The following is a 10,000-nucleotide window of genomic DNA, read 5'->3' as shown; positions in this document are numbered from 1 at the left end:
GTACCTCGGGTTTTGTTAGTATTCAATCAATCAATCAATCAATGTTTACTTGCAAACCCCCGTTTCCATATGAGTTGGGAAATTGTGTTAGATGTAAATATAAACGGAATACAATGATTTGCAAATCATTTTCAACCCATATTCAGTTGAATATGCTACAAAGTAAACTGATAAACATTTTTTTGTTTGCAAATAATCATTAACTTTAGAATTTGATGCCAGCAACACGTGACAAAGAAGTTGTGAAAAGTGGCAATAAATACTGATAAAGTTGAGGAATGCTCATCAAACACTTATTTGGAACATTCCACAGGTGAGCAGGCTAATTGGGAACAGGTGGGTGCCATGATTGGGTATAAAAGTATCCATCCATCCATCTTCTTCCGCTTATCCGAGGTCGGGTCGCGGGGGCAGCAGCCTAAGCAGGGAAGCCCAGACTTCCCTCTCCCCAGCCACTTCGTCCAGCTCCTCCTGTGGGACCCCGAAGCGTTCCCAGGCCAGCCAGGAGACATAGTCTTCCCAACGTGTCCTGGGTCTTCCCCGCGGCCTCCTACCGGTCGGACGTGCCCTAAACACCTCCCTAGGGAGGCGTTCGGGTGGCATCCTGACCAGATGCCCGAACCACCTCATCTGGCTCCTCTCCATGTGGAGGAGCAGCGGCTTTACTTTGAGCTCCTCCCGGATGACAGAGCTTCTCACCCTATCTCTAAGGGAGAGCCCCGCCACCCGGCGGAGGAAACTCATTTCGGCCGCTTGTACCCGTGATCTTGTCCTTTCGGTCATAACCCAAAGCTCATGACCATAGGTGAGGATGGGAACGTAGATCGACCGGTAAATTGAGAGCTTTGCCTTCCGGCTCAGCTCCTTCTTCACCACAACGGATCGATACAGCGTCTGCATTACTGAAGACGCCGCACCGATCCGCCTGTCGATCTCACGATCCACTCTTCCCTCACTCGTGAACAAGACTCCGAGGTACTTGAACTCCTCCACTTGGGGCAAGATCTCCTCCCCAACCCGGAGATGGCACTCCACCCTTTTCCGGGCGAGAACCATGGACTCGGACTTGGAGGTGCTGATTCTCATCCCAGTCGCTTCACACTCGGCTGCGAACCGATCCAGCGAGAGCTGAAGATCCTGGCCAGATGAAGCCATCAGGACCACATCATCTGCAAAAAGCAGAGACCTAATCCTGCAGCCACCAAACCAGATCCCCTCAACGCCTTGACTGCGCCTAGAAATTCTGTCCATAAAAGTTATGAACAGAATCTGTGACAAAGAGCAGCCTTGGCGGAGTCCAACCCTCACTGGAAACGTGTCCGACTTACTGCCGGCAATGCGGACTGTATGCTCAGTGCCATGATTGGGTATAAAAGTAGATTCCATGAAATGCTCAGTCATTCACAAAGAAGGATGGGGCGAGGGTCACCACCTTATCAACAAATGCGTGAGCAAATTGTTGAACAGTTTAAGAAAAACCTTTCTCAACCAGCTATTGCAAGGAATTTAGGGATTTCACCATCTACGGTCCGTAATATCATCGAAGGGTTCAGAGAATCTGGAGAAATCACTGCACGTAAGCAGCTAAGCCCGTGACCTTCGATCCCTCAGGCGGTACTGCATCAACAAGCGACATCAGTGTGTAAAGGATATCACCACATGGGCTCAAGAACACCTCAGAAACCCACTGTCAGTAACTACAGTTGGTCGCTACATCTGTAAGTGCAAGTTAAAACTCTCCTATGCAAGGCGAAAACTGTTTATCAACAACACCCAGAAATGCCGTCGGCTTCGCTGGGCCTGAGCTCATCTAAGATGGACTGATACAAAGTGGAAAAGTGTTCTGTGGTCTGACGAGTCCACATTAAAATTGTTTTTGGAAACTGTGGACGTCGTGTCCTCCGGACCAAAGAGGAAAAGAACCATCCGGATTGTTATACGCACAAAGTTGAGAAGCCAGCATGTGTGATGGTATGGGGGTGCATTAGTGCCCAAGACATGGGTAACTTACACATCTGTGAAGGCGCCATTAATGCTGAAAGGTACATACAGGTTTTGGAGCAACATATGTTGCCATCCAAGCAACGTTACCATGGACGCCCCTGCTTATTTCAGCAAGACAATGCCAAGCCACGTGTTACATCAACATGGCTTCATAGTAAAAGAGTGCGGGTACTAGACTGGCCTGCCTGTAGTCCAGACCTGTCTCCCATTGAAAATGTGTGGCGCATTATGAAGCCTAAAATAGCACAACGGAGACCCCCGGACTGTACATCAAGCAAGAATGGGAAAGAATTCCACCTGAGAAGCTTCAAAAATGTGTCTCCTCAGTTCCCAAACGTTTACTGAGTGTTGTTAAAAGGAAAGGCCATGTAACACAGTGGTGAACATGCCCTTTCCCAACTACTTTGGCACGTGTTGCAGCCATGAAATTCTAAGTTAATTATTATTTGCAAAAAAAAAAAAGTTTATGAGTTTGAACATCGTCCTCGCATTCCCACGGCTGTGTGTCCGCCTTGAGCTCCAGAAAGATCGCTTGCTTGTCGTTGTTGGACAGAAACACTTCGTCCTCTGAAGAACACCATGACAGTCTGCCTTCAACTGCTAGAACCTCCTCTTCTGCAGGTCGGCCAGATACGCTTCGCTAGGTCGGGGCAATTCACGGCGTCTAGGACGCATGGTACCAGAAGGAACCGTGGGGGTCGAGAAAGGGGCGGGTGACTACGGTCACTGTGCCGTCTGGTTCCTAATGTGTAGGAATTAAATGAGTGTTACCCGCAGTGTTGAGCGAGAGGCGGAAGGACGAGAGGGGCAAGGCTTGCTCGGAGGTCCGTGAGCAGACGTAAGGTCGAGGGGAGGAGAGAGGCGTCAAAGTCCGTGTCCAGGCGGAAGGTCGAGATCCAAGAGGCAGCCAGTGAAGCAGAGGGAATACAGGGAGACGAGACACACAGCTCGTGACGCGGGAACGGAGGTACGCTGCTGGAAGGCGACAAGGAGGACACGAGACAACTGAACAAGATGGGGGAGAAACAGAGAGAGCGAAAGAGTGCATAGAGCTTGCTAGGTTACAAGACAGGTAGCTACGTTCTGGCCCCGGCTAGCAGGTTGTGCTGGTTTAAGAAGGCAGGTCTTCTCATCAGCGACAGGTGCGTTGATTGCTGGCGATTGATTGCAGCTGCTTGCTGCAGCCAGACTGGCGCGCTCTTGGAGGTGCGCCCAGTGCAGCGCACAGACGAATGCGCACCGGTGTGCGCCCGGGCCGTGACGATAATAAATTCGTGAAAGAAACAAACTTCATGAATGCTTTTTGTGACAAACAAGTATGTGCTCCAACCACTTGAGTTTGAGAGACTTGTAGAAATGATTGGAAACTCAAGACGGCCATGACATTATGTCATACTTGCCAACCTTGAGACCTCTGAATTCGGGAGATGGGGGGTTGAGGTTGTGGGGGGGGGGCGGGGTTTGGTGGTAGCGGGGGGTGTGTATTGTAGTGTCCCGGAAGGGTTAGTGCTGCAAGGGGTTCTGGGTATTTGTTCTGTTGTGTTTATGTTGTGTTACGGTGCGGATGTTCTCCCGAAACGTGTTTGTCATTCTTGTTTGGTGTGGGTTCACAGCGTGGCGCATATTTGTAACAGTGTTAAAGTTGTTTATACGGCCACCCTCAGTGTGACCTGTATGGCTGTTGATCAAGTATGATGTGCATTCGCTTATGTATGTGTTATCCGTCTTGTCTTTTAACAAAGAAACAAGGAAGTCACAATCTTCGTTCAATGAATGTTCTGCAATTTGTCGTCCCCAAAGTAAGAACTGAACTGGGCAAGAAAGCATTTACCGTATTTTCCGCACTATAAGGCGCACCGGATTATTAGCCGCACCTTCAATGAATTGCATATTTCATAACTTTGTCCACCAATAAGCCGCCCCGGATTATAAGCCGCGCCTACGCTGCGCTAAAGGGAATGTCAAAAAAACAGTCAGATAGTTCAGTCAAACTTTAATAATATATTGAAAACCAGCGTTCTAACAACTCTGTCCCAAAATGTACGCAAATGTGCAATCACAAACATAGTAAAATTCAAAATGGTGTAGAGCAATAGCAACATAATGTTGCTCGAACGTTAATGTCACAACACACAAAATAAACATAGCGCTCACCTTCTGAAGTTATTCTTCATTCGTAAATCCTTCGAATTCTTCGTCTTCGGTGTCCGAATTGAAAAGTTGCGCAAGCGTGGGATCCAAAATGGCCGGTTCCGTCTCGTCGAAGTCATCGGAGTCAGTGTCGCTGTTGTTGTCCAGTAGTTCTGTGAATCCTGCCTTCCGGAAAGCTCGGACCACAGTTGTGACCGAAATATCTGCCCAGGCATTTACGATCCACTGGCAAATGTTGGCGTATGTCGTCCGGCGCTGTCTGCCTGTTTTAGTGAAGGTGTGTTCGCCTTCGGTCATCCATTGTTCCCACGCCGTTCGCAGTCGTGATTTGAATGCCCTGTTGACACCAATATCCAGCGGTTGGAGTTCTTTGGTTAATCCACCCGGAATGACGGCGAGTGTTGTATTTGTGTGCTTCACTTGTTTTTTGACACCATCTGTGATGTGGGCGCGCATAGAGTCGTATATCAACATGGACGGAGCTGTGTGAAAAAAGCCACCCGGCCTCTTCGCGTAAACTTCCCTTAACCACTCGCTCATCTTTTCTTCATCCATCCATCCCTTCGAGTTAGCTTTTATGATGACGCCGGCTGGAAAGGTCTCTTTTGGCAAGGTCTTCCTTTTGAATATCACCATGGGAGGAAGTTTCTGGCCATTAGCATAACAAGCTAGAACCACAGTGAAGGACGACTTCTCATTCCCTGTGGTGCGAATATTCACCGTATGTGCATTTTGTAGTCTGGTCTTTACAGATGTAAACACACAAAGGAAATGAAACGAAATATCCGCGCGCTTCTTTTTCTTCCGGGGGCGGGTGGTAGCTTACAGTAGAAGAAGAAGCGCTTCCTGTTCTATGGGGGCGGGTGCTTACCTTGGCGGTTGCTTGCGTAGAAGAAGAAGCGCTTCCTGTTCTACGGGGAAAAAAGATGGCGGCTGTTTACCGAAGTTGCGAGATCGAAACTTTATGAAAATGAATCGTAATATTAATCCATATATAAAGCGCACCGGGTTATAAGGCGCACTGTCAGCTTTTGAGAAAATTTGTGGTTTTTAGGTGCGCCTTATAGTGCGGAAAATACGGTAGGTTTTCAGCACCAAAGGCTTGGAATAACCTACAAACGAATATTAAACTTCAAACCCTAGTTACGTTGAATGAGTTTAAAGCTTCTGTGAAAGGACTGCAGTCTACCTTGTCGGACGTGACGACAGGTTGTAGAGGACGCTAAAGGCAGTGCCTTTACGCCCCCAATATTGTTGTCCGGGTGGAAATCGGGAGAAATTCGGGAGAATGGTTGCCCTGGGAGATTTCCGGGAGGGGCACTGAAATCGGGAGGATTGGCAAGTATACATTATGTCCTTCACAAGTGTATGTAAACTTTTGACCACGACTATATAAAATATATATTATTGTGGCGGTCCGCTCCCTGTATGATCAGTGTCAGAACTTGGTCCGCATTGCCGGCAGTAAGTCGGACCCGTTTCCAGTGAGGGTTGGACTCCGCCAAGGCTGCCCTTTGTCACCCATTCTGTTCATAACTTTTATGGACAGAATTTCTAGGCGCAGTCAAGGCGTTGAGGGTATCTGGTTTGGTGGCTGCAGGATTAGGTCTCTGCTTTTTGTAGATGATGTGGTCCTGATGGCTTCATCTGGCCAAGATCTTCAGCTCTCACTGGATCGGTTCGCAGCCGAGTGTGAAGCGACTGGGATGGGAATCAGCACCTCCAAATCCGAGTCCATGGTTCTCGCCCGGAAAAGGGTGGAGTGCCATCTCCGGGTTGGGGAGGAGATCTTGCCTCAAGTGGAGGAGTTCAAGTTCCTCGGAGTCTTGTTCACGAGTGAGGGAAGAGTGGATGGTGAGATCGACAGGCGGATCGGTGCGGCGTCTTCAGTAATGCGGACGCTATATCGATCCGTTGTGGTGACGAAGGAGCTGAGCCAGAAGGCAAAGCTCTCGATTTACCGGTCAATCTACGTTCCCATCCTCACCTAATGAGCTTTGGGTCATGACCGAAAGGACAAGATCAAGAGTACAAGCGGCCGAAATGAGTTTCCTCCGCCGGGTGGCGGGGCTCTCCCTTAGAGTTAGGGTGAGAAGCTCTGTCATCCGGGGGGAGCTCCAAGAAAAACCGCTGCTCCTCCACATCGAGAGGAGCCAGATGAGGTGGTTCGGGCATCTGGTCAGGATGCCACCCGAACGCCTCCCTCGGGAGGTGTTTCGGGCACGTCCGACCGGTAGGAGGCCATGGGGAAGACCCAGGACACGTTGGGAAGACTATGTCTCCCGGCTGGCCTGGGAACGCCTCGGGATCCCCCGGGAGGAGCTGGACGAAGTGGCTGGGGAGACGGAAGTCTGGGCTTCCCTGCTTAGGCGACCCGACCTCGGATAAGCGGAAGAAAATGGATGGATGATTAGATTCAGCAGAACAGCAACGCTGCAAAAGTTCTGACCATTTCAAAACATGATTTTGTTTATCAACACATCTCCTTGGCGCCTGTCATCTTCAAGAATAGTGACCCCGGCAGATTGCCTGTGCTTTTAGCTCAGCAGTCAGGGCGCCAGCCTTCCACACAGGCACCCTGGTTAGACCCTGCTGGGAGCAGCAGGAAGGAACAACACAGCTGAGAGAGTCGCTACATGAACAGAGCTGCCTGTGATTCACAGCCATGAACACCAATCACTGCGTTCCTCTTGGTGGGTCATGATACTGTTTGTCCGATGACGTATACGATAACATAGGAAAAGTAAAGCGTCCAAAAACCGAGGTATTATTTTCCTTTTTCAGCAGGTAAAAATAAAGGTGTTAAGTGTTTAGTTGAGGGATGAATCCCACATAATACATGGTGTCTATTTTTCCTGCAATTGTCCTTTATTGACCCACTTCTCCTCACCTCTCTTATCTGCTTTCTCTACTTTCTCTTCGTCTTCCTTATCTCTGCTATTCTCCTCCCTGCTCCTTCCCATTTAGGTGGCGAGGTAGCGACTCCGCGCTTCACCCAGTATTTCCGTGGCAGCTTGTCGGGCCTGACGATCCGCCCGGGCCGCATTGAAACTCAGAAGGTTATCTCTTGTCTGCAGGCCTGCAAAGAAGGTCTTGATATTAACTCCCTGGAAAGCCTGGCGAAGGACATCAAGGTGTGTGGCATTGTGGGTTGAGGGGGAGTTAGAAACACACACACACACACACACACACACACACACACACACACACACACACACACACACACACACACACTGACTTTCCTTTTACATACTTACTGTATAGTTAGAGAAACACTGTAGTTCCTCTCTACAAGTACTACGAGTAAAACATGTCTATGAATGTTCTCATAGTCTTGTAGTCTTTGTAGTCTCAGGTTATTGTAGTCTCAGGTCATTCAATCGATCACAACTGGACTCTTTGGTTTGTCTTAGAAGATGTTTGGTCTCTCATCTGAGTAGACTTAATCAGTTCATGATTATAGACTTAGATTGGTCAGATCTAGTCTTAGCCTTAGATTGGTCAGATTTAGTCTTAGATTTAGATTGGTCAGATCTAGTCTGAGCCTTAGATTGGTCAGATTTAGTCTTAGCCTTAAATTGGTCAGATCTAGTCTGAGCCTTAGATTGGTCAGATTTAGTCTTAGCCTTAAATTGGTCAGGTCTAGTCTGAGACTTAGATTGGTCAGACATAGTCTTAACCTTAGATTGGTCAGATTTAGTCTTAGACTTAGATTGGTCAGATATAGTCTTAGGTTTATATCGGTCAGGTCTAGTCTGAGACTTAGATTGGTCAGATCTAGTCTGAGACTTCGATTGGTCAGATCTTGTCTGAGACTTAGGTTGTTTAGATCTTGTCTTAGATTTAAGACTAGATCTGACCAATCTAAGTCTCAGACAAGATCTGACCAGGATTATACAGTATATAAACAAGATCAAAATGGAGGATTATACAGTAAATAAACAACATCAAAGATGGAGGATTATACACACACACACACACACACACACACACACACACACACACACACACACACACACACACACACACACACACACACACACACACACTGACTTTCCTTTAACAGACTTACTGTATAGTTAGAGAAACTCTGTAGTTCCTCTCTACAAGTACTAAGAGTAAAACATGTCTATGAATGTTCTCATAGTCTTGTAGTCTTTGTAGTCTCAGGTCATTGTAGTCTCAGGTCATTCAATCGATCACAACTGGACTCTTTGGTTTGTCTTAGAAGATGTTTGGTCTCTCATCTGAGTAGACTTCATCAGTTCATGATCATAGACTTAGATTGGTCAGATCTAGTCTTAGCCTTAGATTGGTCAGATTTAGTCTTAGATTTAGATTGGTCAGATCTAGTCTGAGCCTTAGATTGGTCAGATTTAGTCTTAGCCTTAAAATGGTCAGATCTAGTCTGAGCCTTAGATTGGTCAGATTTAGTCTTAGCCTTAAATTGGTCAGGTCTAGTCTGAGACTTAGATTGGTCAGACATAGTCTTAACCTTAGATTGGTCAGATTTAGTCTTAGACTTAGATTGGTCAGATATAGTCTTAGGTTTATATCGGTCAGGTCTAGTCTGAGACTTAGATTGGTCAGATCTAGTCTGAGACTTCGATTGGTCAGATCTTGTCTGAGACTTAGGTTGTTTGGATCTTGTCTTAGATTTAAGACTAGATCTGACCAATCTAAGTCTCAGACAAGATCTGACCAGGATTATACAGTATATAAACAAGATCAAAATGGAGGATTATACAGTAAATAAACAACATCAAAGATGGAGGATTATACACACACACACACACACACACACACACACACACACACACACACACACACACACACACTGACTTTCCTTTAACAGACTTACTGTATAGTTAGAGAAACTCTGTAGTTCCTCTCTACAAGTACTAAGAGTAAAACATGTCTATGAATGTTCTCATAGTCTTGTAGTCTTTGTAGTCTCAGGTCATTGTAGTCTCAGGTCATTCAATCGATCACAACTGGACTCTTTGGTTTGTCTTAGAAGATGTTTGGTCTCTCATCTGAGTAGACTTCATCAGTTCATGATCATAGACTTAGATTGGTCAGATCTAGTCTTAGCCTTAGATTGGTCAGATTTAGTCTTAGATTTAGATTGGTCAGATCTAGTATGAGCCTTAGATTGGTCAGATTTAGTCTTAGCCTTAAATTGGTCAGATCTAGTCTGAGCCTTAGATTGGTCAGATTTAGTCTTAGCCTTAAATTGGTCAGGTCTAGTCTGAGACTTAGATTGGTCAGACATAGTCTTAACCTTAGATTGGTCAGATTTAGTCTTAGATTTAGATTGGTCAGATATAGTCTTAGGTTTATATTGGTCAGGTCTAGTCTGAGACTTAGATTGGTCAGATCTAGTCTGAGACTTCGATTGGTCAGATCTTGTCTGAGACTTAGGTTGTTTAGATCTTGTCTTAGATTTAAGACTAGATCTGACCAATCTAAGTCTCAGACAAGATCTGACCAGGATTATACAGTATATAAACAAGGTCAAAGATGGAGGATTACACACACACACACACACACACACACACACACACACACACACACACACACACACACACACACACACACACACACACACACACACACACACACACACACACACACTCACACACACGCAGACTTGCCTTTTACAGACTTACTGTATAGTTAGAGAAACTGTAGTTCCTTTCTACAAGTACTAAGAGTAAAACATGTCTATGAATGTTCTCATAGTCTTGTAGTCTTTGTAGTCTCAGGTCATTGTAGTCTCAGGTCATTCAATCGATCACAACTGGACTCTTTGGTTTGTCTTAGAAGATGTTTGGTCTCTCAT

The 10,000-nt window shown here is 46.4% G+C and overlaps 1 protein-coding gene across 1 annotated transcript in view; it reads left to right on the top strand.

Annotated features, from left to right (window-relative positions):
* Positions 1–10,000, top strand: part of clstn2a (calsyntenin 2a) — a 628,752-nt gene that overhangs the window by 584,936 nt on the left and 33,816 nt on the right. Inside the window, exon 11 of the mRNA XM_061941840.2 lies at positions 7,123–7,289. Coding sequence (XP_061797824.2) covers positions 7,123–7,289 — 167 coding nt within the window. The remainder of the gene's footprint in view (positions 1–7,122; positions 7,290–10,000) is intronic.

Source organism: Nerophis lumbriciformis, linkage group LG03 (genome assembly GCF_033978685.3).
Source record: "Nerophis lumbriciformis linkage group LG03, RoL_Nlum_v2.1, whole genome shotgun sequence".
In the NCBI taxonomy this organism is placed as follows: domain Eukaryota; kingdom Metazoa; phylum Chordata; class Actinopteri; order Syngnathiformes; family Syngnathidae; genus Nerophis; species Nerophis lumbriciformis.
Note: the sequence above shows the minus strand (reverse complement) of the source record. Positions and strands in the feature narration are given on the sequence as shown.